Raw genomic sequence first — 26,188 nt, forward strand, 5'->3', positions numbered from 1 at the left:
ATTCAGCAAAGCATGAAAGAAATGCAAAATGCTTGTATGTCCTTTGCTTTCTTCAGTTTTGAAGCTCAGTGCTGTACCCTTCAGGGACTGCTTACTGGTGGCTTTAGAGAGGCTTGTTTGAATGAACGTTTCGAGACATTGGGCCCTGTGTGGTGATGGGACCAGTCAGAGAGATGCAGGGGAAGCTGGCAATGCATCAGCTTGTCAATACAAATTTCAGCTGGGCTTGGAAGCAGATGAGATGTGACACCTCCTGATCTATTCTTGTTTAAACATCCTTTTATCAGGGTCCTGCATCCCTCAGGTGCAAGTTCCAAAGCAATCACTGAATCTGTTTCAAGGGCCACATAGAGTATGTCCATTATGAGATGATCCAGGATCCAGCACTTGGACTCCGCAGAGGAGAGTGAGAGACGTGCCATGTTTTATAATCTCTTTTCCCTGTTTTAGTCAGAAGCAATGGGATGTGGGTTTGCAACAACCACTAATAAACCACTTATTTCATGCTGTGACTGGTCCCTAAACTGGAAAGTAAACATGGAAAAGTGTTCTTGACTTTACTGTGTAAAGGAAAGAGCAGCGCTGATTTTTACTGGGGAAGCCGGTCATACGCCGATTGTCGGGAAGCTGAGGCAGAGCCATTAGGAGACAAGCATTTGTGTAACATGAGTCATCCCCAGCTCTGCCTTTTTTGTGTGTGTGTGGATTAAAAGAGCCTACATGAAACCAAATTATTCACAACCGAGTCTTACTCTGTGCAGACCCATACAAGAAATCGTGTGAGGAGGCAAAACCAGAGATGGGGCAATCTCCAGTGTAACAAAGGGAGATAGAGCCAAACCTTCCAATTGCTACTAGATTAGCTCCATAATGAGGTGGAAAAGAGCCAACTCCAACCACTATTCCCTTCATAAACAGGAGGTTTCATTTAAAGACTGAAGCATATTAAAGCAATATTTTATATTTTTTTGTAATGAGGAAAAAAAGAAAAGCTCTGGGTAAATGCAAATTGTTTTCTTAAAGGAAGGCAAGATGCCTTCCTGCAGTCTCGCCTATTTTTCTGGCAAACAGGACAGTCCAAAACAAGTGCAATTTCCAGGAGAGGAAGCTTAAATCTCTTGCAGTAAAACATTCCACTGCTGTTTTCAGCAGTTCTTTGAAACAACTGCTGCAGATGCCAAAACCAGAGCCAGTGTGTTCCTGTGGGCTTAACGCATCTGCAAGTTAATTTTTCAAGAAAAGACTTGCAGATCTTCCTGAGGCACCTCTACCTATTTTATACTGGGCAGCAACTGGCACGTCCCCTATCTGTTCACTTGACATCCCAGCTACCTGCCAGGTAGCCCCTCGTGCTGCATCACGGCTGGTGGTCTCAGCTCCCCCTGCTCCTCTGAGATCATATCAGGAGAGGGTTACTTATTTATTTGTGTTTCCCATCACACACAGGCTGGCCTGCTCTGCTCCATCTGTTTGAGAATAATTAGTTGCAAGGGATAAACTGAAAGCTCTAACACTGAAGTGTACCCTGAGCCAGTAAAAGTTTCTTCAGTGGAGAATCAAGTATTCTCACTGTTTCTGTGGTGACTAACACAGCATATACTTCCCCATCTGTCTCCTGTCTCTGAGAGAAGCTGAGGTCAGCGTTCTCAGTGGGAAATTATCTGGATTGCTTTGAGTACACATTAGTGTTTTCAGAAACCTTTTCTCTTGGTCCATTTTTCTCCTCAATAATATCTATTTATTTCAATATTTAATCATTCCCTTCCTTTCCTGACAGACTAAAAAATCATTGCAAGTTTGACTCAGATCCTCTCATTTAGCATGGTGCAAGCAAAGAAAAGACCTGCTTGGTTTGTGCTGGATCCTTGGTAGGGAAGCCAAATCCAAGAGCAACATCAGCTTGGCTGGCAGGGGCAGGTACCAGGCTCTGACCTCTCTCCAAGAAACGAAACAGGAGACTTGGGTGGTGCAAACCTTCAGCTTAGTCCCTGCAGCAAGCAGATGGACTCAAGCAGGTCATCTCCTTGCCTGAATGACTTTGGGGTTTGTTTCTGCCCTGTGGGGAGCAGTTAGCTACTTCAGAAGATAGAAATGTCTCCCCGGAAGAGAACAGCTTAAAGAAGATGGAACAAGAAGAACTGAGGATCTCCTTCTGAAGGTTGCTGGGCTTCAGAAACCTGAGGCTGATGGTAGAGCTGCCAGAATTGTACACAAGTAACTAAATTATCAACTGAAAGTGTATGTTTCTTTTAATCCACAGAATGCTATGCAGAGTTAAGCTTTGCACTGATGTGTCTCATCTGCATGGTTTACTGTAGCAATTTATGGAGTGTCTTTGACTTCACATTAAGACTCTGACCCTTCATGTGCTTAACTTTACACACTGGAGTTATTGCCTGGAAGTTAATGTGACCATTCAGACACAGAAGTAATTGAAACTTGCTGCATCATCAAAGCTTCACAAAACTGACAGAATCTTCCCTCTTGCTATTGAAAATTCAATCTAGTTTAAAAAGATCAGGCTGGGAGCAATATAAAATATTCTGTTTCCTTTAGGATTCTATTAAAATAGTAGTTTTCTTCTCAGGCTGGGAAGCTCCAAGGGAATATTTTGTTTCCCTATCCCTAAACGCAGCAAATTATTAGTTTGCTGCCAGTTAACATAACGGTTGTTCTATGTCTTCATTTGCACAAGGAGACTTCTTAAAAAGCTCCTGAAATGGCAGAACCTCACTCTTTTGGCAACTTATTTCAAATAACCACATGCACAGAAGAGCTTACATACATTTACATATATTCAGTTAAATATACATCTATATGTATGCATACATGCATTAGAAAGCCTAATCCTCCTTCCATTTCTATGGGTCAGTGCTTAGGTCCAAGATAGAGTCTGGGTACGCTGACACAGCCCTTATCAGCACTGAGAATGTGCTACAGATCTCCTGTCTCCTATCTGCACTCTTGCCCCTTGATCGTCAAGAAGGAGGCAGCTGGACCAGATCCCCCTCAACAGCATCTGCTGAGTTTGGGAAAGCAAAGAGACCAGCACTCTGTTAGCTGAACAGCAGGCTTAGGTGAGAACTTCTACACACCATACGCTGTGTTAGTCTCCTGAACATCGCCTTCATTTCTGGCTGTCGGTCCCCTCAGCTGCTGCAAACCAGGATGTTTCTTTGACACATCAGCAGTGTTGTGATTGGTTTGAGCTTAAAATAGGCCCTGGGAATTAGTGGTATGAAACCATGAAAACGGCAAGTCTCTAAAGTGGGAAAGAAATGGATCTTTTTGAATCAACATCTTTAATTGCTTATGTTTCTGCTCTGTTCTTTTCTGGCGTTATTCCAAAGAAAATAGTGGATCAAGTTTGAAGCTGTTTTCCTCTTCCTCGTGTGCTGATGAAGTATCATGGGGGACGTATCTTAAGGGAGGCTGCCACGCTGCAATGGAGTACCAGCTTTGGGTGATGCCTGCACTTAACAGTCCTCATCCTTCAGGCAGGAGTCAAAAATGATGAAGAGAGTGAACAGGGAAAGGCCAGATCAAAGGCAGGGATGAAAAGGAAAGAAACAGTTGGAAAAGGACTGATCTGATGTGCCTGTACTAAAAACACCAGCGACTAATAAATACACTGGTCGAACACTGAGCTGAGATACACAAAGTCAGTTGTATAACCTTTACAACTCATGCTATTTAAATGAAAGAAAAAAGTTTAGCCCAGACTGCTGAGCCTTATCTAACAAAATGGTTTTCATTTCATATCATTTTCTTAGGTTCTCCTGGAGGGCTGCAATAAATTTATTTATCAAAAAACTGGGACAGGTCCTCTGGGAATAAAACAGTCATAGTCCTATCATCTACTGAAACCTCAGAATGTGCACAATTCTCTCTTGCATCCTCACTGAAGTAAAAAGCCTGGCTGTCTGCACAGTTTGCTGAAGCCTTGGATCCCAAGTTCCAGTCCAGAGAAAATTTTTACAGCTGAGTTGCATAATATCCTGACAAACTGTTTATAATGGAAGCAGTGACAGATCCTTAACTGTATGGTTACAAGGTCTTTTTTAATTCTCATTTCTGTTCAAACACTAATATGAATGAATGGCTTGGGGAAGAGGGTGATGCATCAAATTAGATTACAGCTGTATTTTTCTGGGAGTTTCATGAATATTTTTAGTGCAAAAATTAAGACAGAAGAAAGTGAATCCAAATAAATGGTTCAAGATTTTGGATTGTAATTTAAAAAAAAAATTAAACAAAAAACAAAGCTGTTGTAACAGGAATAACCTAAAGATGAGAAAATCAGAAGGGAGGGGTTTATATAGAGTATGACTTGCTAGGGAATTAATTTAGCATTACATTATGTTTTCATAAGACATTTCAAACCATAACAGCAGCTGCTAATACAGTTCATTTATCACATAAATGATGTCATCCATTGGGTTTTACAAAACATCTTTCCAAGTAGCGACATCTTCCTCTCCCCCTCAGTCACTGCATCCAAAGCCCAGCGAAGCTGGACTTTTTCAGCAGACTTCAAAGGACTTGGAGTTCAGATCTGCTACAAGCACAGTGTGACCTCCACAGAAGGGTAACTGAGACCTGGAGCAGGTCCCTCGTGATGGCTGGGGGTTGGAGCTGTCTGAACCCTTGCAACCTCACACCTTCCTCCTCCATCACTTTTCATGTCTCCCCTGACTCTCATCAAGACAGCAAATCCACCCCTGCAAATCCGCCCTTCTCTCTTCATAGTCCCTCTCTGCCGTCATGTTGGCTCTCTCTAGCTGGCACTCAACTCCCACATCTATCCTGTCCCTTGGGGCAGCTACAGCAGCCTTAGCTTGGCTGTCATTTCCAGCACCTCACTGCTCCCTGCACCCCAGCAATAGGGAAGCCAGTCAGCATCACTACAACATCACTGACACAAACACAACCCCTCCCCAACTTCACACAAGTCTTGGGCAAGTGGTAGTTTCCCCATTTTTGGATCTGCCACAAAGACTTGCCAAGAAGCACAAAGCAAACAGCAGACACTGCCATGACTTGTGTGAGGATGGGTTTTGATGGCCACAGAACTGCCAAGCAGAACACACCAGCCCTGGCCCCTGTCTCCTTGCCTCACACTGCTCAACAGCCTTACTCGCTCTCCTCATCTTGCCTCACATCTTAGCAGGCTTCAGGTGAGCGTGTGGGCACTCCCAGGACCTGCTCTCACCTTTCCTGGTGCACACATGGTCCCGTCCAGCGGAGGCCCTTTCTTTGTTTTGCAGAAGTAGGGGTTCTCGGGGTGGCTGCACCACAGCTGCTTGCAGGGATCGAACGTACGGAACTGCAACACAAGAAGAATCAGATTGGACGACGCTTCAAGAGACCTCCCCCTGGAAACTACAATAGAAGCTGCAGCATGGTGGGGCTTTTCTTTTCGTAGCTGTAAAGTGCCAGCTGTTATCACGGATTCCTGAGGAACACCACAGTGTCTGTGGACCGAGCATCTCTGGGCTCCCATGCAAAATCATCAGTGACCACCCGCAATTGGTGGAATAAGGTCAGGCAAAAAGTGTTTTCCACTAGTGACTGAAGGCACACCTGGCAAGGGGGAAATTAGTTCCTCCAGACAGCAAGACACACACTGCCTTTTCTTACAGTCCCTCCACATGGTACTGCTTCATTTGCCAAATAAAAAAATCCTTGAGCACTCACGGGAGAGGAACCAAGCTGCTCAGACTGTAGCTCAGCTGTTGCACTTACCTTCTTAGGAGGATGGAAATCTGAGCTCAGGACCCTGATCCAATTAATAAATCAGCATTTTACCTACAATGCAATAGCCTGTATAGGAGAGGAGGAGAACCACCCAGCACACAACATACTAAAACGTGATGTCTGATTGTGCTTTGGCTATTCTGAACCAAGAACAGAAAGCCTCAGTCTCCTGGGCTCTGAAGAATGGCTATAAGAAAAGACCCTCTTTGGCTGGGATATTCTTCCAAGGTAGCATCAGTAGGAACTGTGTCCAGACACAATAAATACTATGGCTTATGCTTTAAAGGTTCTCATCCATTATCTAAAGACATCACTCGGCACGAATATTCCTGCAGATGGGAATCAAAGCAGAAATGCTGTGTGCTAGCAGCTGCCACACCAGCTGAAAATGTCTCTTTCCATTTAATATTTTGTCCCAGTTGAGGAGCCAGGGGTGGGGAGAACAGCCCTGCTGCAGAAGACTGCTTCCTGAGGCCAATCCACTGAGAATTGCTCTAATCTTGCCTTGCTTTAAATTTAGACTTTGCCTCTTGTTTTTCTGGTACAAAAGAGCCAACCATGTCATCAAGAGTCCTTGCAAGTTGCTCTACACACTGTAATGCTTATTTTCTCATGCTGGGCATCAAAATGCATCACACTTGCCATAAAATTGGATGATAAAAGCATACTTCCCTGTGTTAGTATTACAAGATGTGCCACCAAATCTCTCTCCTTCGCATCTGGGTAGGAGTTTTGTAGCAAAATAACTAGCTGCCAGCGATAGGAGGCTCAATAATGCAGCAAGCTTGTTTGCTTGAGGTCTACAGCTATTTATTTCTGTAACTCCCGTTTAAGAAAGGAAGACAGAGATATGTCAAATAACATGTTTTTCAACATTCAGTAGTTATTACTTGCTTATAGCTAAGTGGGCACAGCATCTATTCTTGCAGGCTTCACTACACTGTCCCTATTAAAGACATTTCAGAGACACTTACAAGACTCCTGGATGAGAAATAGCAGAAGCTGAACTTAAGTACTCACAGCTGTGCACATCATGTAGCCCAAACCAAAGTCAAACCGGCACTGCTCATTCATGGAGTAGTGAATTCCTGGCAGCTGTGGAAGGGAAGGCCAGTCATGTTCGAAGGGATCATCACGCAGACAATCATAGGAACTGCAACGGGCAAAAATTACAGTAACAGATGGGGCTGTGAGTCTTTCACAGTGTTTGTGGTTTCATTGCCTTCTTGTTCCAAACAAAACAGAGCCTACGATTTCTCAGACGCTGGTCGGGAAGAGCAGCTAATGTTGCAATTATGCTCACATTAACTTTATCATGTTGTATGAACCCTTAATGGATTTTTTTTCCCCCAAAGCCCTTCCATTATTATTTCCACTTAGCTTCCAGGTAAATTCCTATCAGTCTCCAGGCTCCCTGTGTGAAAGGAATCAAAGGAGGAATCCACATGAGACCAAGAAGAAATGAAAGTTTAATTAATTTTCCATTTCTGGAATTTCTGGCTGCCTGCAACTGTCTTTCAAGTGAAGTTGCAGAAGCAGAAGCCAGGGTAACCACCCGAGATAAACACCCATGTGTTTGTGAGAAGCAGCCACTCGTTTACAAGCACACGTACTTTCCTGCCTGCATTAAACGCTCAGGTTTGTTCCCTTTCTGATTTTGCTGGTAGCTCTCTGTTCCATCCATTGTTTGTAACAGGTTTCCTTTCTGTGTGATGAATATGAGAGTTTCTTTTCTTGTCCTAAATCATGAGGACAGCTGTAGTGTATTAGAATCAGTTGTGTATAGAATGGAGGACCAATGCCAGTATCACCAAATGGTTAACATGGTATAATCACTGGTTAATTCACTAGACTAACATGATCAACAGTATCTCTGAAATGTCTCCAAGTTACTCAACGGACATGAGGACACCATACACAAGTCTATTCTGGCAATCATTCAGGTTGCCTTGAAGATACCAAGAGTTGAAAGCAGAATTTTGATGTTAGATTTACTTCAAAGCAAACCATCGTTCTGCTTTGTTAGAAGATATTTAAAAATAGCTGTATTTGAAAGAATGTAAAACAGCCCTCAAGGCCAGATGATTTTTATTTAATGACTAAACCTCTAAAGGGTCTTGCTAATTGAAACAATCACACTTCCCTCACATTTTTATTGCTTATTGACACACCTAAGATAATCTATGATAAAAATACTGGCAAAAAAAACCCCACCTGACTCATGTTTACTTAATGAATTTTGCTGCATTTTTTTCCTACTCATTTTTAGTTTATTCCTAGGTATCCTAGTAGTTTCTTCCACATTTTTTCCATACAACTTGCTCATAACAACAAGGGGAAGAGCAAAAACATGGTCATAAACATCAGAGTTGGTCAGAGAACTCCAGCACAGGTCTAGTGCCCAAAATGTCAGGTTCCAAGGGAAGGCAAGGGAGGTGGATGGAGCTGTTTAAATAACTTTTGCATTTCAGGTACTTGGAGGAAAAGTAAAACTGAAGAATTAATGTTAGGACTATGGTCTTTCTTTAGATATCTAGTAAAGTAAAAAACCTCTCTGAGCTCTTAAAGGGTGAATTCCCTCTTTAGACAGCATCGTCTTATCACTGACAGGCACCATAAGCGACAAATAGCCCTTGAAAGGAAGGTTGGTGTCTGTAAGATAAGACACTGCTGCTGGTAGCACAGACACTCCTCAGCTGGAGGTTACATTAGGGAGGGGGGAAAGGTAGTAGTGAGATTAGTTTTAATGTCTTCTCATAACCCTGAGAGGACAGCACTATCAGTGTCCAGAAAATGAAATGACAATTTAACATGGACTGAAATCAAAGTAACTGAAACCTTGCATTACTATTTGCAATTGCTGGGAAAGGGTGTCACTCTCAACAGGATGGGGAGGATTCTTTGGTTTATTCACCCCCACTTGAGTAACCAACAAAAGGATAAAGCACAAATGCTAAATGCAGAACTGTTCTTACATGCTCCCTAAGCAAAGGGGAGAGGCTGCTTAACAGCTACTCACTGGAGATATCGATTCAGCTCTTGCTGACTGCAACGAGACCAGTGGAAGCGATGAAACGCGGCTTGCACGAGGGGGGCCATGATGCTCCCCAGGCGGACTTCATCCCCACATCTGTTCCCTTGGCCGTCGTGCTCCATGCCTAAACTGCCCCACACAGGAGAGAGAGCCAGCACAGTTACACTGCAGGTGAACTCTGAGTGCCCGAATGTTTCCACATCCCAAATGTCACCAGTGGTTGACTGCAACAAGGTTCTTCAGCCCTACGACCCTTGTCCACATAAGCAGAGTCATGAGAAATAAGACAGGGTGATATCGAAGCTAAAGAGCTAATCTGTAGTAGAAGCACTGACCCTTAAGAATACTTCGAGTGATTAGCTTAATTCACTCTCAAAATAGATAAAAAACACCTTCTTTGGGCTTCTGTGAGCAGCTGTGGGTTAATGAATCAATTTCTGGATCAAAGGTCTAGTCCACCCTGCAGAAGTATAAACAGAAATTTATTCGCACTCCAATCTGGAACTATATTCAGGAGTTTACCTAACTTTTATAAAATATCACACTTTACCTTAATTTGAATTTGTAGTTGTAGACAAGTCCTTCACATGGAGAAAAAAAAGATACCTCACTGAAAGGCTAGTTCAGACTAGCTGCTGCTGCTCAGTAGCAATGCCACATTGTTTAAGAGTGAAACAGCCTGCAAGTGTTTGGTGCTTTCTGGAAAATTACCCCAAGTTACAGATATTTAAAATTTTCTTGTTTGGCTTTATTATTTTCTTCTTCTCTTTGTCAGGAATGTATATTGCAATTTTTCTGTGAGCACTGTTTGACTAACATGGCCAATACCTGTCCATAACGTAAACCAAATTAACAGATTAGGGATGAATGTGATTTGAGGGATTACAAACATTCTTCAGTGGTATCTCTTCTAAAGGTCACTGTGAATTCTTTTAATTCTTAATTCAAAAACCCTGGAATCAAATACCATCCGAGTATCAATTCTGTCTCCCCGGGTAATTCAGATATGTTTATAGTGAGATTCAATAAACTTTGACAATTTTTTGTTTAAAACCCTTCAGAATTCTGATGCAACAAAACCAAAAGGGCCTGTAGGCTTTCTTAGGGAAAACAGAATAGATTGAAACTGCTCAGAAAAAGTCTTCTGGGAACTGTTGTTCTACCAAAGAGAAAATGGGAAATCAGTGGGTGTTTTTTTACAAACAGGGAAACTAAAATGCTCTGGGAAAAACCAAAGCTCTGACAACTGCTGTCTCATCATTGGTTCTAATCACATCAATCATCATTTTTAACTTTAAATTCATTGAACAGTTTTGATACACTATTGTATCCTTTACCAGATGTAACATATAGAGATGATGTGTCTATTTAATATGAATTGTTTTCAAGAATCCTGTATTCCAGTGACTCAATTCATATTTCATCATTATTAGTACTCTACATTTCCACCAGGAGACTACAATACATCATTTACTCTCACAGCATCCCTGGAATGTATTTTGGTATGACTTAAAGAAAGCCTTGAGAGAGCAGAGACCATAAACAGCATCTCTCCAATGCCATTGGTATTTGTCAGTACCAAAGACATTTTAAGGTAGGACACAGGATGACCACAGTTCTACTCACACATGTCCAGTTTCATGAGCCACCACAAATGCAGATGAAAAACCATCTTCATGGTTGAGAGTACAGCTTCGAACAGGATGACACATTCCAGTGACTGGAGCATAGCCTGTGAGAAATACCAAGTGTTTCGGATAATGAACAAGTATGGAAAGACAATGTGGTTAGAAGCTCTAGGAAAAACATCTGTGCCTGTGGTGACACAGATATAGCTGAAGTGGTCCTCTCAAGAGACTTCTGCCCCCAAATATTTAATAATGTGCTCCCTCATCTACACAACAGATGAAAACAGCCTGTTGAACAAATTAAAACTGTATTTCTGGCTCACTGAGAAAACCGTTGTGACTGGCCTCTAGGCCCACCCTGCAACCACCCTCTCCAAGTGCAAGAGGCAACAGGGGAAAATGACACCTCACACTGCTGCATTACAGCTCACGAGGAGCTTGGTGCAGTTCAATCCCTCAGGGAATGTGTGAGCAAAGCCCCTGCCCTGTGCTGACAGCAGATCTGGCCAACCCAAAAGGGACGAAAGAGGTCTGAGATTTATCTCCTCCAGTGAATAAACCTGATCGCGGAGGAGACAGAGTCCTGAAAACAGGACAAAGTGGACAGCACCTGGCCCTGCTGTTCCACACCTCTCTGTAACAGTATTTCTTGGCCATCCTGCAACAGCAACAGCTTTGGAGTCTTCTTAAACATAAAATGTATTCTTTAATCTTTGTGCATTTTCAGGGCTGTTTACATAGGGATCCCATTTGAACATCTTCAGCCAGAGCAAAGAAATGATCCAACAAGAATCCCACCAGTAGGAAAAGACAAAACAATAAGAAAAACAGTTACAACTGAAAATGGCACCATGCAGAGCTCTCGGGGAAAGAAAAGGTTGACCAAACAAAGCAAAAGATAAGATACACCACTAAACTTTGCATGACAAGCCTTGCTTTGTGATAAACACGAATACAAAACAAAACCTGATGCACATCTTACCTTGCATGCCAGATGGACCAAAATCCTGCCTTGTGAGAAAGATAGCATGGTCGTGATACTCTGCGTGCCCCGTGTCAGGTTTCTGTTGTAAGTAGGCCCAGCGACACACATTTTCCAGACTTTGTGAGGGGTTCCCAATCTCTATCAGACTCATAGACTGCACACACACAGGAAAAAAAGACACCAAAAGACATTTATTAAAAACTTGGGCATTTTCTTTCCCAATGTGTTCAGGCACTTGACTAAACATACCATTTCCCTTTGAAGTGTGTTCTTAAAAGTCTGACAAATACACTTCAGAAACAAATTTTACTGGGTCGAGAAAGTAGGAAAGTAGTTAAAGTTCATGGTCAGATTAAATACAATTTCCACATTTAGCAAGAAAACAACAAAAGAAAAATATAAAGACACAACGAAGAAACTGATACTGGTTTGTGCACTGGTCATTATTATTTCTATGCCACCCTGGCACCAGTTTGCAGCATCACTTCCAGCCTGGATGCAGAGTTTCTGAGGGAGCCCCTATCCCTGCTGGAACTGCAGCAGCTGTTGGCCAGTGGAGAGGAGACAGTCTGACATGGGGAAAGGTAATGCCTACGAGAAGCAAATGGCAGCACCAGCAACTGGCCAGCTTTTGTCATGAAACCAAGCTGTGAGGGCTGTTTTGTCAGACCTTGGAACAGTACTGGGTGTTCTCTTAAGTGTAAAGTGTAAAAGTGTAAAAACTAAGTGTGCTTTTTTCAGCTGTGTTCTATCAGAAGTCGACTTCCCCAATGACTGTCTTTTAAAGCAAATCTTTATTAACCCATTCCCTATCTGAAGATATTAACCCATTCCCTATCTGAAGATATTAACCCATTCCTCATCTGAAGACCATTCTGAAGGTAGCACACAGGGTACCCATTTTCCCAGTGAGCCACGCATTACAGGGGTGATGTGCTGACATGGCTTAACTGACTCAAAGGTGAAAGGACAATTCTCTTGAGGAAAAGAAAGATACTTTAAAATCCAACAACTGCATTTGCCTTTTTTCAAAACAGTTCTTTCTTAAGAATTCCCAGCTAATTCTACTTAATACCGTGCATCACTTGTGACTAAGACCTAGGAAAGCTTATTGTATGTGGGATGCTATAAAATGTATGACTAATTGACCCATATGAGGCCTTCCAGGATTTGTAAGAACTACATATGTGAACCCTGGCTTCTCATTTGCAAAAATTATATTACCATGGCAACACTGTAATCATAACAGAAACCACTACAATTTAGATGCTATACTGTACTGTAAGCATTTATCATTCCAAAATAGTTAACGTAGAGGAAAACCTATCCTGGACCAAACATAAGAGCAGTAATATAGTTCATGTTTAAATGCAGATGTATTTGACGTGTCCTCTAATTGAGTGCATGATGGAGTACAGAGAGCACTGACTACATGAAAAAGCAAATCCTCAAGGGTTGTGGAAGAACAACTGGAAGTGATAAAAGAAAAGCCTGCCAAACTGAGGTCTGATTTTGGCAAACCTGGGATATTACAATTCTGCAAATGTTCAGAAAAACAAATTAATAAACCAAATAGAGGCACGGTTTGGATTCTGATACCATTGTGGAATGAAAAAGTTGTAATATAATCCCACACTGGATCATACTGCTTACAGCTATAATTCCCTTGGAAACTGAACTAATAGTTGTATGAAAATGGTGGGACAGTTGTGGTTCCGTTATTGCATCTTTGTATACTTATAAGAACAAACTTAAACAAACTTTGAGTGACTATTACAGGCTAAAATCCTGGCTCTTCAAGCAAAATTCCTCTTCAGTCAGGTTTGACTACTGTTGAATAGTCTTTAAAACATCTATCAGTGGTAAAACAGAAACAAACAAACAATCTACTTCATCTCCACCTTGTTCTCTTTTCTACAACGCTTCACAAGAGAAATCAATCCTTTCAAGGAGCTCAGTGAGAAATCTTACTGCCAAATTCAGAAATCATAGTTGTAAAATTAAGTTGAAAAAACTCGTTATGTGTACTGTTTACTAATATTTCTTTGTCTCATAATGACATCCTTCTGAACACTCTGTCAAATGAAAATCACACAAGATAAACCTATCAGAAAATAAACAAAATATACATGCTTTTAATGCATGCTTTAAAGGTACCTGAATATTTGCAATATAAAATCTCTGCATGGCTAGCAAACATGTATGGAATATTAAAAAAAACCCCAGCAATTTCTAAATAACCACTATTTTACAGCTTTCTTTTGTCATATGTCACCTCTTCCCTATGGAGTGCACCTTTGTAGTGGACCTCAGCACAAAAGCAAAAGATCAGCCTCTGAATGAACTAATACAGCAGCTTGCAGCAATTTTTGGATGAATGTTGAGTTTGCTAGAGACCAGATCAATCTGCCACAGCATACCAAGCAGCTCCCCACAGTTCAGGAACTGCCTTGGCATCTGGCATGCGTTGAGAACTGGTTTAATTGTATGCTGAAGTCCACCCTGAGAGCAAAACCACTGGTTCAGTTCAAGACCATCTCATCTCAATGCCTATTTACCAAAACAGTAATTTTTAGAGTTTGTTTTTGAATGAACAAAAGGAGAAATATGTCTTTAATAGGGAGCATTGGCAGGGGATGCCCCCAACACACTGGGGATAATTAAGAAAATCCCTTTGGTACAAGAATGGCAACTGAGAACACACGAGTCAATGAATCATGTTTCAACTGACAGCCCAGCTTCTTTGCCAATGACACAATTTTACATCAGAAATGTGACACAGGTAAAATTGAGTCTTACTGCTCTAAGTTGTCAAATGAGGCACCCAGTAAGAAGTCAATTATTCTAAGCGTCCATATGCTATAGGTACTGATAGCATGTCAAGCTTCTGAGTCAACAAGGAGGACAACTTCCAGAGAGTCAGAGGGAAAGCTTCACCTTTCGTCTATGTAATGCAGCAGCCTGAAAAGACAAACCCCCTTGACTCCTAGCAAATTATCACCCCAATTCCCACTTTCTGCAATTTGTCAAGGACTTACAAATCATAAAGGCTCCAACAGTGCTGACAGCAAATATGGCATGGCTAGGGAATCACTGACCTGGGGACTGAGTCAGCTCCACTGTTCTACACAATTGCACTGGTTCAGACCAAAGAACCACGTAAGCCACCATCCTGATAGTAGGCAATGAGATTCCTAGTGAAAGGAATTAGAGGAATATTTGCCTTCAATAACCTCCAAGGTTCCAGTTGTCCAGTTGGATCAGAGATTTCCTGAGCTGGACCTGTCTTTATATTGCATTTTTATTTACTTTTTCAGCTGCCTCGCCTTTAAAGATAAATGCTGCTGTCCTGCAAGAAAGGAGCTTAAGAAATCATGGGATCAGGCACAGCTTGTTACTAGACAGGGCAGATGTAATGTTTTGGAGGGATGTTGTCCAAAAAGTTACTTTTGATAATACTTCATAATATTTTTCTGTTGGAAGTCAATGGGGAGCTTTCATCAGACTGGTAAAAGCCCAGCCCTTTATGAAATGGGCAAAGTGAAAGGAGAAAAAGAGATGAAACACTTACAGAAATAAGGACTTGCAGTAAAGGTAAAATCCCTCTTTGTCAAATTGCAAACAGAGAAGGCTTAGGGGCTAGCAGGCTGCATACAGAGAAGAGGTATAGGTGTTACTGTTGGACAGCAAAGGGTCCACACTGCCAGGAACATGCAGGTCCTGCAGCTGGCTGGGAGCTCAGACCTGGCTGGGAAGGACCTCTCTCCAAACAAGACAGCAGGCCTGTGGAGAGCATTACTCAGCTGATCAGCAGGAAAATTGCCAATGGAAAGAGAAACTTTCCTTCTCACAGCAAGAAAAGCAAAAAAAAAAATAAAAAAATCTGTGGGCATTTCAGAGAACTGCTGATGGAAACAGATGGAGAAGTTGGACAAGGAGTGGAAAGGTCTCAGCTGGGAGAACATCCCCCATGCAAGGAGACACCACAGAGGGTTATGAGGACAGTCTGCCCTAGAGAACCATCTGAGATCCTTAGTCTGGGGAACTCAGCACCTACTAATGCCTTCCACTTTCCTTCTTTTTTGACTCTGACCTCATATCTTCTCTACTCCCTTCTTACATGGAAGTGGCAGGAAAAAATTTAAAAAAAGGAAAAAAAAGAGGACAGCTGAGTTGCAACTACCAGTCCTTGAGTTGCAACTACTGTTCACACAAGAGGCAAAGCAGCACAGCAACAAATGGTTCGAAGTTGTCACTATATAGAACCAGAGGCCTTTGAGCCTTCTTTCCTACCTGTCTTGTCTTTTGGGATGCTGCTGGTGTGATGATCAGTTCTCTGTTAGGAAGACACTGATGAACAAGTAATCTATGAGGCTGGCTGGAAGATCCTTGAAAAACTTGTGGAAATGGTTGGCAAAGTGAGAAATATGGGTTGTTTTTTGGTTTTCTAACAATTTCAAATACAAAGTTATCTCAGAAGAAAATCTGAGATAGTTTTTAGTCTACCTAAACTTCTAAAGAAAGTGGAAGTTGCCAGCATATGTGAAAGACGCTGGTATCACACATAAGAACGGCAGCTTTCCTTAACCAACTGGCATCTTTATCTGCCATTTGGCAGAACTGGGTACAACTTTACGATGGTGTTGATGAGCAGAACACAAGAGATTTAGGCTGGTCAGAAGTTTGCCGGAAAAGGACCTTTCCTAACGCATCCATTAGGTGGTGCTCCAAGAGTACCAACGGAGATGGCTTTACTGCTCTTCAGTAGCTCCAGGAGGAGCAGAAACATGCTTAACTTCAAACTATGGTAGCAAAAGTTGGACCATAGCATCGAGCACATTAGGGAGACAATTTAACATATGACTTTCCCTTCTTGAATGTGTAAAGTCTCTACAAAGCACACTGTTTACATTGCTTCTACTTGGCACTTCTATTGTTCGTTGTATATTGGATTAGATCTATATTATTTTCTCAAACCGAGCAAGACATGCAATAAAGAAATACATACAATTATCTAGTGTCCATGGCAACCAAACTAACAAAATAGCTCATTCAGCAAACTGTCATTTTGCATTCAAAGGATTTGTAAAGCTTTCTTATGGCAGCAGTTTGTAAACATTTTCCCCTCTCTAATTCTGTATAAATGCAAGCAGATCAGCAGTACAAAGTGCTGTTTATGCCATCAGCCAGCCCTGCACTCTTCAAGGTCCCAACAAAACACACTGGGAAGTTATAAGCTAGGGGTCTAATACATAAATAAGGCAATTCCACTATTTACCCAGATAAACAAAATAAAAGGGAAAATATCTCCTCTCATCTCAACCTCCACCATAAACACATAAACAAAGTGCAAAAAAATGAACAGCAGCCAAAATACTAAATAATATGTAGGTTCTGGCCTTCCAGGTCAGCCTGTGCAGAACTGGTTACTGGAGATGGCCACAGGCTGGGATCAGGATCTCCATCTTCAGGCATGTGTGGCAGCCCATTGACAATCAAGGCTTGATTCCTGCTCATACTTTCAGGTCTTCTGCATTTACTGATGGCGGTAGAAAACTAACACAATCACATTAGTGATCTAGTACAAGGAGAAGCTGGAGAAGAGGAGGGTCAGGGGGATTTTGTCAATGTATGTAAATACCTATTGGGAGGGGAGTAAAGACGATTGAGCCAGATTCATCTTAGTGGTATTCAGAGAAAGATCAAAAGGCAATAGGCACAAACTGAAATATAAGAAATTCCATTTAAAGGCAAGGAAAAAAACCCTGTAAGAGTGTTTAGAGTAGTTTTACCTTAAGAGAAAACATTGGGAAAGGTTGCCCAGAGACATTGTAGAATCTCTGAAGACACTGAAAACCCAGATGGACAAGGTCCCAAGCAATCTGCTCTAAGTGGTCCCGCTATATGATGCCTAGAGGTCCCTTCCAAGCACAGCTGTTCTGTGACCCTAATGTGCAGCTAACATCCCCCCTTGCCCTGCCAGACACAACTGTTCTCAGTCAGTTCACCCATCCTGAAACGAGCAGAAATGAAGGGAGCACTCATCCCTTTCCTTCCAAATAGGGTAAATAGCAAAAATGGTAAGAAAAATGGTAAGGATGTACACTAGATTTAGAGGATAAATCTGGCTTGACCTTGCATCTCAGCTGTGTTACCTGTGCCACTCTCTGGGAAACAGAGAGAAGAACCTGGCTCAGACTGAACCACTGCTTTCCATCCTGGCTGAACCAAGAGCATCTTCCCTGCTTGTATCAAGCTTAGACATGAAAAGGTCAGATGGCAGAGATAAAGAGAGCAGCAGTTAATGAAAATATCGCAGGTAAAATCTTGTCCCATCTGAAGGCAGCAGGAGCTCTTCTAATGTCTCAGACGTACACAATTGAAAAATTCTTCTCAGTTGAATAGCCCTGTTATGTGATATTGTTGGCATCCCTCCCATACTACCTTCTTCCTGAACAGCCATCTTAAAGCTATTTGGGTTTTCTTCCCTCCCTTAATCTTTTGGAAAGGCTTTCTGCCTTGGTGGTCAGGTCCCTCTTTTGATTTGACCAAGTTAACACATGGCCAGAGTATAACCCAGCAATGGTTTATGGGTTTTCCCTCCCTACTGGTTGCCATCCCAGATGCGTCCAGAGTACACTCAGCATCCCTCAGCCTATCCCACCCAATTCCAATCTGAATATGAGTGACTTGAGCTGTGCATGTTGCTCCAAAGGAGAGTTCATGGGTGTCCTGCACTGCCACGTTCACATTTCCCAAGAAATAGCCCTCATAAATCCTCAGGTGGCTGCATTTATTGAAACTCCTGCAGTTCCCACAAAAGTCTTTCTGCCTTTTTTTTTTTTTTAATTAATAATTGTCTTAATTACACCCATCCCAGCTAACATGGGTGATTTTCTCTGCCGCTGTGCGAGGGCAGCTCATCTGCACACAAAGTCACCATTGTTGATGGACAGAGCGTGGGGCTGGAGCCAGGAATTTATGAGGCCTTAGCCCCAAGCCTGCCAGTGGCCTTCCGTGTGGCCTTGGAAAATAACACTTAACATCTTTGTTTTTTTAGCTGTAAAATGGGAATAATAATCTTTATTCATTCACCTCAAAGAGGCGATGATAGGATTTTATGCAGTGCTTAGGATTTAAATGTTCCCAAACAAATTTTAGAACAACTAGTCAGGGTTTTTTAATCCATTCTCAGCTCATCTCTTGCAACCTCCTCTGCACTTGGTGATAGTGATTGCTTTGCTTTTTCCCTTGAGTATTCTAGAGCTAGCTGGATTACAGAGCCGTACAACCAAAATAGGTCTAAACGGAATAACTTGCCCAAATGTTGAATTCTATTCATCTCAAATGTATCTACAGTTGCCAAAATTTGGAACCAATCTTCCTACTACTGAAGTCAAAAAGGCAGAAGTGAGCCAGCTCATCTTTTTCCCATTTGAAGAAAAATGCACTGCACGTAGTCTGTTTGCTCATTTGCAGTGTTCCATCACATCAAAAAGCCCGTGACTATGGGAGTCAAAATAAAGAAAAACGCAGAGAAACGCATTAATTCAGTAAAAGTGTGTCAGATCTTTTAAATTTGCCCTGAAGTAATTTCAACATGTGATCACCAAGGAACATCTTCCATTTCCTCATCTTACCAGGGCAATTAACGCAATTACTGAAATTACTGAAACTTTTGAATGCACAGTTGCCCATGTTTGAGAATATTAAATAAATACATTTCAAGGAATGGAGTACCTTCAAGCAAGAACCACTGAAACGCTGGTTGCTATGCAACTCAAGTATTGTCCATATTATTCTTATCAACAGATGACATATTGTATAAAATAATACAATCCTCTTTTAAAAAAAAAACCCACAAAACTACTACAATACAGCAAAAGGCTGTTCAGGAGTAGAGAATTGGCAATAGCTCACAGTGCTGTCACAAACCTGACGCTGATGGTACATACTTCATCAATTACAGAGCCATAATGTAATTATTGTGATTATTTAAATGGCACCCTTGATTATATATATAAATTGCCTACAATGAAGCAAATGAATCTGAAGATACCAGCTACATGCTTTCAAAGGAAATGCTTACTCAAACAAGACTGGGATAATATTTTTGTATTGTGAAGCCAGCCTGGCTGCTTCATTCATGCTCTGTTTTAACTTGTACACGTGTCCTTCCTTTTATTATGTTCTTTGTACATATGTTCCTAAAATTACTAGTGCTGGTGTGTTTTAGTGAGATAGTAAAATACCAAAGGCTTTGTTCTAATTCCTCAGAACAGGTTCAGAAAGTAAGAACCATACACCTTTTCTCTTTGCTTTTCCACTGCTAAATAATCCCAACCCTCTGAAGAGAAACCTCCTCACCTTCTAGTCCCTGGTACTAATCCTCTGATCAGAAAGTTTAAAAATATGAACATAAAAAAAGGTATTATACATCCAGGGCACACAGCCCCACACTGTCAGGTGGAGGAGCTCTGAAATGATATCCTTTACATCCCCTTTTTCCCAAAAGCCATAAATTGCCTTTCAGGTAAAAAAGAATCTTACAAAAGTGTAAGAAAAATTATCTTCATGGTTATTTAGGGCAAGCTGAAACCAGCAGGACACCTCAGGAACTACAACATCGTCCACTGCAGATTATGGATCTGGAACCCAGAAGTAGACAATCCACAAGCAGATTACATAGTGCTACCTGCAATGGCTATTTTTGTGATGTGGCCAAAGACCCACCAAGAAGTGAAAGTTTCCACAATCCACCCCACTCTTCTCTCTAAAGAAGATTAATAGGAATTCAATAATTTCAAATTATCAATGCACAAAGCTTTATTTTTCACAAGCAATAAGGATTCTTAAGGTGAAATGAGGTCTGATTGTCTGCCAGCAGAAAACCAGCAGAAGTTATCAGAGGTCAGACTGCTGGTGTAGATCTATAGAGGTAAAGATGGACACGAATAACAACTCACAAAATAAGGACAGCAAAGAAGTGACTATCTTGTGTGATAACTGCTGGCTTCTACCATTACTGCATCATCAGAATTCTTTGAGAATTACTGGTCAATCTTCAATCCCTCAAACTGCTGTCATTACAGCAATCACAAGGGTATTTCATTTATTTTGTAACTTACTGTTAACTACACACACCGCAAATTTTCCTTCACAAAATGGCAAATGTGACCTTTTTAACCTTTTATTTCAGGACATGCATCTGATTAAGCTTCTCCAAAACACTTACTTACATCATCACCTACATCACTGCAGGAAAAGCATAGATGGATCGGTGTGTTTAGTTTCAGATGGGAAAGCTCAGACAGAACAATTTATCCCAAATCCAGGTACCCAGTCTCCAGCAGAGTCCAGACTAAAACTCAGAGCTCCCCCATTTGCACCAGGGAGGAAAATCCTGAGCTGTTGATCCAGGTAAAACAGTGAATGCCAGTGGAGCTTCACCCCTGCCATGTCTGCATTGGCACTTCACTGACAGCCTTGCAGCAACTTGCATGGACACACGTGGAGACTTACAGAGCCCAGGTTTATTACATGAATATGCAAATGCCAGCAACTCTGTGCCAGAAAGGTAGGTCAGACTTCAACACTCGGAGCACGGGGGCATGCTGCCGTATCAGAGTGTGCTAAAATCACATCTCCTTAGCCAAAGTATTTATCAACATAATTGAAACGTCCTGTTTCCATGGAATTCGATGTTGATTTGGCAAAAATAGGACCCAGTTCAATACTTCTGAAAACCATTTACCATTTCATTCCTCTTTACCTGAGTTTTGCCTGTAGAGTAACTCCTTCCACAGAAACAGCAAGAGAAAGAACACACAGTATTCTTAATTACAGACCCAATCTGCAGAGCTCTTGCCTTCTGGCCCCTATCTTGCAGAACTCACACTTCCCTTTAAACAAATGTGTAGTCCCACTAATGTTAAGCACAACTTTAAATGAGTTCTTGGAATGAGGCAGTAGCCCTCAGCATCCTGCAGAACTGAGCTTGTGTTTATTGTTCCTTACATCCAGTTCTGTCACAACACCTCGTGTTTTCTTTAGGAACCAAAATGTTCATTCCTTTTCATGGATTATTGCAAACCAATCTGAAGAGCTAGACTACCAGAGCTACCAGCAACTCCAATTTAAACAGGCAAAACCCAGAAGAAATTGAAATTATTTGAAATGCAAAGTTCAAATGATAAACAAATATATATAAACATGAAAGTTGTTTTATATTCATAGACTGGTAAGGACAACGTATGAATTAAAAAAGAAAACTGATACATGTCACCAGTAACTACATTGTCCCAAAAAGAACAAAGTTCAGAGATAATGATATCATCCACTTAAATGAACCTTTACTTACCTTGCCGTAGCTCAGCAGGATTATCCTCACCAAGACAACGTTAATGTGAGCACCCAGGGACTCATCGTGATAAATTTCATTAACCTGCAAAAGAATTCAGCACTTTAACCATGGTACTGGCAACAACTGTGAAAGCAGTGATACAGCAGTGCCTTTTATGCACTGTCACTGACCCAGAGATCACTTTGTGATCATACCTAAAATGGGAAAATTCCCCCAATGCAGGTGGGAATTGTGTCCTTTCTAAACTCTGCTGTAGCCTCCCAACAGGCCATAATTCAGAAAATCATTTAAAATCAACACATCATCAGAGACTTCCTATCAACAGCTACTTAAGTGCCAGCCTAAACAGGCTTAAATATATCATGGCACACGCACCTATCACAGAATGACTAGGTTGGAAAAGACCTTTGAGATCATTGAGCCAACCATACCTGTCCTCTACCAAACCATATCCCTGAGCACCTCATTTATCTATCTTTAAAATACATCCAGGGTCAGTGACTCAACCACCTCCCTGGGCAGCCTGTTCCAGTGCCTGATAACCCTTTCAGTGAAGAATTTTTTCCTAATGTCTGATCTGACCCTGCCCTGGTGCAGCTTGAGGCCATTCCCCCTCATCCTATCACCTCTCTCTTGGGTGAAGAGACCAACACCCGCCTCTCTACAACCTCCTTTGAGGTAACTGTAGGTGGTGATAAGATCTCCCTTCAGCCTCCTCTTCTCAAGGCTAAGCAACCCCAGCACCCTCAACTGCTCCTCATATGATTTGCTCTCCAGCCCCTTCCCCAGCCTGGTTGCCCTTCTCTGGACTCGCTCCAGGACCTCAATGTCCTTCTTGTGGTGAGGGCACCAAAATTGAACCCAGCACTCAAGGTGCAGCCTCACCAATGACTAGTATAGGGGCACAATGATGTTCCTGGACCTGCTGGCCACACTATTTCTGATACAAGCCAAGATGCCATTGGCCTTCTTGGCCACTTGGGCACACTGCTGGCTCATATCCAATCAGCAGTCAACCAACAGCCCCAGGTCCTTCTCTGCCAGGCAGTTTTTCAGTCAGTCTTCCCCAAGCCTGTAGCGCTGCACAGGGTTGTTATGTTCCAAGTGCAGGACTCTGCACTTGGACTAGTTGAATCTTATCCTGTTGGTCTCAGGCCCTTGATCCAGCCTGTCCAGATCCCTCTTAAGAGCTTGTCTACCTTCAGGAAGATTGACACTTCCTCCCAGCTTAGTGTCATCCCAACCTTACTGAGAGAACATTCAATCCCTTCATCCAGGTCACTGACAAATATTGAACAGGACTGGAGCCAGGGCTGAGCCCTGGGGAACACCACTTGTGACTGGCCTCCAGCTGGATTTAGCTCCATTAACCACAACTCTTTGGGCCCAGCCATTCAGCCAGTTTTTTACCCATCAGAGGCTGTGCCTGTCCAGGATGGTGGTAGCCAGTTTCTCAAGCAGAATACTGTGAGAAATGGTGTCAAAGGCTTTGCTGAAGTCAAGGTACACCGCATCCACTGCCTTTCCCTCACCTAGTAAAAGCAGGTCACCTTGTCATAGAAGGCAATCAGGTTAGTTACCTGATGCAGCTGAGATGATCTAACAGCTATGGATGCTAAGAAGAAAGATTCCCAGCTTGTCCCTGCGTCATCCCATCTCTGTGTGCCCTCTGGAGTCCAGTAACCCACACAGAACCCTGAACAGTACTTTGCTGGGAAAGGCCATGCATGGGGAAAGGACAAGTGAGGAGAGGAACAGCACACCTCTCTCCTGAGAGCCATTTGCTGGGCTGCACCCCATAACTCTTTCACCTGGGACCCATCACATCACACTGACAAGAGGATACACCTCCCTCAACAAGCATGGTCAGCCACATGGGCTGGCTTTATTGTGTGTCAAAACTAATCAGTGTTAAACTTTGCAAGCAGAACAAAAGATACAAAATGCCAGCAAATTAAAAACTGTCTGTTTTTTCTTTTTTTTTTTTTAAATACTAGAGCTACATAACTGAACATGCAGACAGGGAAATCACCCTAGGAACACCGAAACGAGAACTGTAAATATTTAGAGTAGAGAATTAAACATGGATGTGTAAAGATTACTTAGGAAACCCGGCTACAAGCAAGCAAGGCAAACATTAACTGTTCAAGAGGCTGATTTAGGTATTCTGTGATGAAGACGACATGAGACTCAGCCAAATGGCAGGGGTTTAGCTTTACAAATGAGAAAAGGCAGATGAGATTCCCTGCAAGGCAAGTGTCTTTCCTAACACTGCTTTCCCTTGGTAAAGGTTGCACCAAACTGGACAGCTTTGCTGGCTAGACCTAAATTTCCTTTATTCCTATAAAGTAGATTCATTACAACAAGTTAACAAGTGACTTTCAGAAAATGTTTCATTAGAAACATAGTAAATAATGTCCTGTTTCTTCAATCAATCAGCCCTGGTTTTAATGGCCCATCTTTTATCTCTGTAAAAATCATTAAAACTAAGTACATCAGTGTAGGTTTTGCTAAGCAATCCCCATTGACATTTTAAAGTGAATTTTAATTCATTTTATCAGTATTTTTGGATATAAGAAACTAATTTTATGCCTGGTAAAAGTCCAAGTTTTCAGAAGTCCTGAGCGTCCTGTGCTGATGGTTGGGAGACGGTGTGACTGAACCACAGCTCCCAGAGCATACTCACAGCCTGCAGGGTATCTGCCCAGGCACCTGGGGAACATCCCCAGGGATGCTTGGGATCCAGGGTTGTTACCAGTTGATGAACAGATCTTTGGCTGGAAGGTGGTGGGTGAGGGGCCACTAATTTCATTACAGTGTAAAGTAGCTGATCTATTCAGATCTGCTTCATAAATGGTACTTGTGGAGATTATATAATTTATTTACATGTCTAAATAAGACTTTAGAAGACTAACTTTATATTCCTGTATTTAAAAAAAAGAACCTTTTAATTCTACTTTGAGGACCACTGCTGAACACAGATCATAAAGAGGTAAGATATAAACACACACTTTGCTTTACAAAAATTCCTTCACCCAAGAAAAAGACCCTTACGTGTTGTCAAGGGAGGTAGGGCTATTAATTTGCTTCCCTCTTTATGTAGTGGGAAGAGAGCACATGCATCAAGGATATGAGGCTAAAATAAACTGTAAATTACCTATACGTGAAATGAGTACTGAACAAAAACTCCTGTGTACAGAGGACAGTAAACACAGCATGTAAATAAGTATTTAATTAGTTCATAAAGCATAATCCAAATTGCTGCACACCGTTCTCTCATTAACTTCCAGAATTTAACCTAAGCCTCTTTTAACAATAGTGGAGTAACAGAACAACCGTATCGCTGCTGCGTGCCAAAATGAAACTTGGCTGGAGAACGTTGATGGAACAGAACTGAAACACTGTTTGACTGTTCATGCAAATGACATCTAACAAACAAACTGTGAATGAACAGAAAGCACAAGCAGTGCAAAAAGCTGCTCAGTTCTCTTGGGAATCCTGGATTTTCTGCTAGACAGTGGGTCAATTCAGAGCTCTGGGTCTTGGTTTCATTAATAAGGATGAGTCCAACCCCTCTTCACACAGCAGCAGAATTGAGCCCTCTGCACTTTTCTCAAAGCTAAACTGTGGCTTTGCTAGCAGTGTCTCACTGCTCACAGATAATACACTGAAACAGATGCTTTTCTTTTCCTCAGCATGGCCTAAATTGCACCTGTTTGTCCAGGAAGTTATTAAAGATACGAGATTGAAGTGACTGGATGTCATGCTCTTGAACGGTCATGAAAAGTGTGGACACTGAAAGGGACTCCACAATTCCCAGCTCAGATTCTCCAAATATCCACCTGGCATTTCAACAGAAAATCAGAGTTAAGCTAATGCAGTTTGTTGTACAGGGCATATACATATATATACTCACACACACATATAAATTATGTATAATTATATATATAATTTATGTATATATTATATATTAAAATATGTGTGTGTATAATTTTATATATATAAAATATTTTTTTCCCAGAAAATATATATTTTTTTTCAGAAGTCTGTGTAGTAAATACAGAGTTATGAACATGATTTCATGTGTGCAAGCTGTTTCATAGCACTGCATCTCCAGGTACTTCGGTAGGACATCCTGGTTCGTATCAACACAAGAAAAATCAGAGTCCATCTCCTGTTGCTCTTAGATCAGTAAGTCTAAAATTATGTTGCTGCATAGGAAAAGGAAGTACACAGAGACTGTCCCAAAAATCACAGCTCCTGAACTGAATGCAGCAAATGCATTAAATTTTCTTAGATGTCCTACAGCGATTCAGCATTTACAGAGGATGATGAAGAAGGCTGGTTACATCTAAGGAATTCAAAGCATCATGGAATACTGTAAAGAGACTTTCATCATGCTATTGTAGTTCACAAACTAT

The 26,188-nt window shown here is 41.7% G+C and overlaps 1 protein-coding gene across 1 annotated transcript in view; it reads right to left on the reverse strand.

Annotated features, from left to right (window-relative positions):
• ADAMTS2 (ADAM metallopeptidase with thrombospondin type 1 motif 2) overlaps positions 1-26,188 on the reverse strand; it is a gene marked incomplete at both ends in the record, with an annotated part of 181,581 nt that overhangs the window by 22,028 nt on the left and 133,365 nt on the right. Inside the window, 6 exons of the mRNA XM_084268730.1 lie at positions 5,213-5,326; positions 6,778-6,910; positions 8,777-8,920; positions 10,418-10,523; positions 11,402-11,558; positions 21,765-21,848. Coding sequence (XP_084124856.1) covers positions 5,213-5,326; positions 6,778-6,910; positions 8,777-8,920; positions 10,418-10,523; positions 11,402-11,558; positions 21,765-21,848 — 738 coding nt within the window. The remainder of the gene's footprint in view (positions 1-5,212; positions 5,327-6,777; positions 6,911-8,776; positions 8,921-10,417; positions 10,524-11,401; positions 11,559-21,764; positions 21,849-26,188) is intronic.

This window comes from Gallinula chloropus (genome assembly GCF_964237585.1).
Source record: "Gallinula chloropus genome assembly, chromosome: 10".
NCBI classification, from domain to species: domain Eukaryota; kingdom Metazoa; phylum Chordata; class Aves; order Gruiformes; family Rallidae; genus Gallinula; species Gallinula chloropus.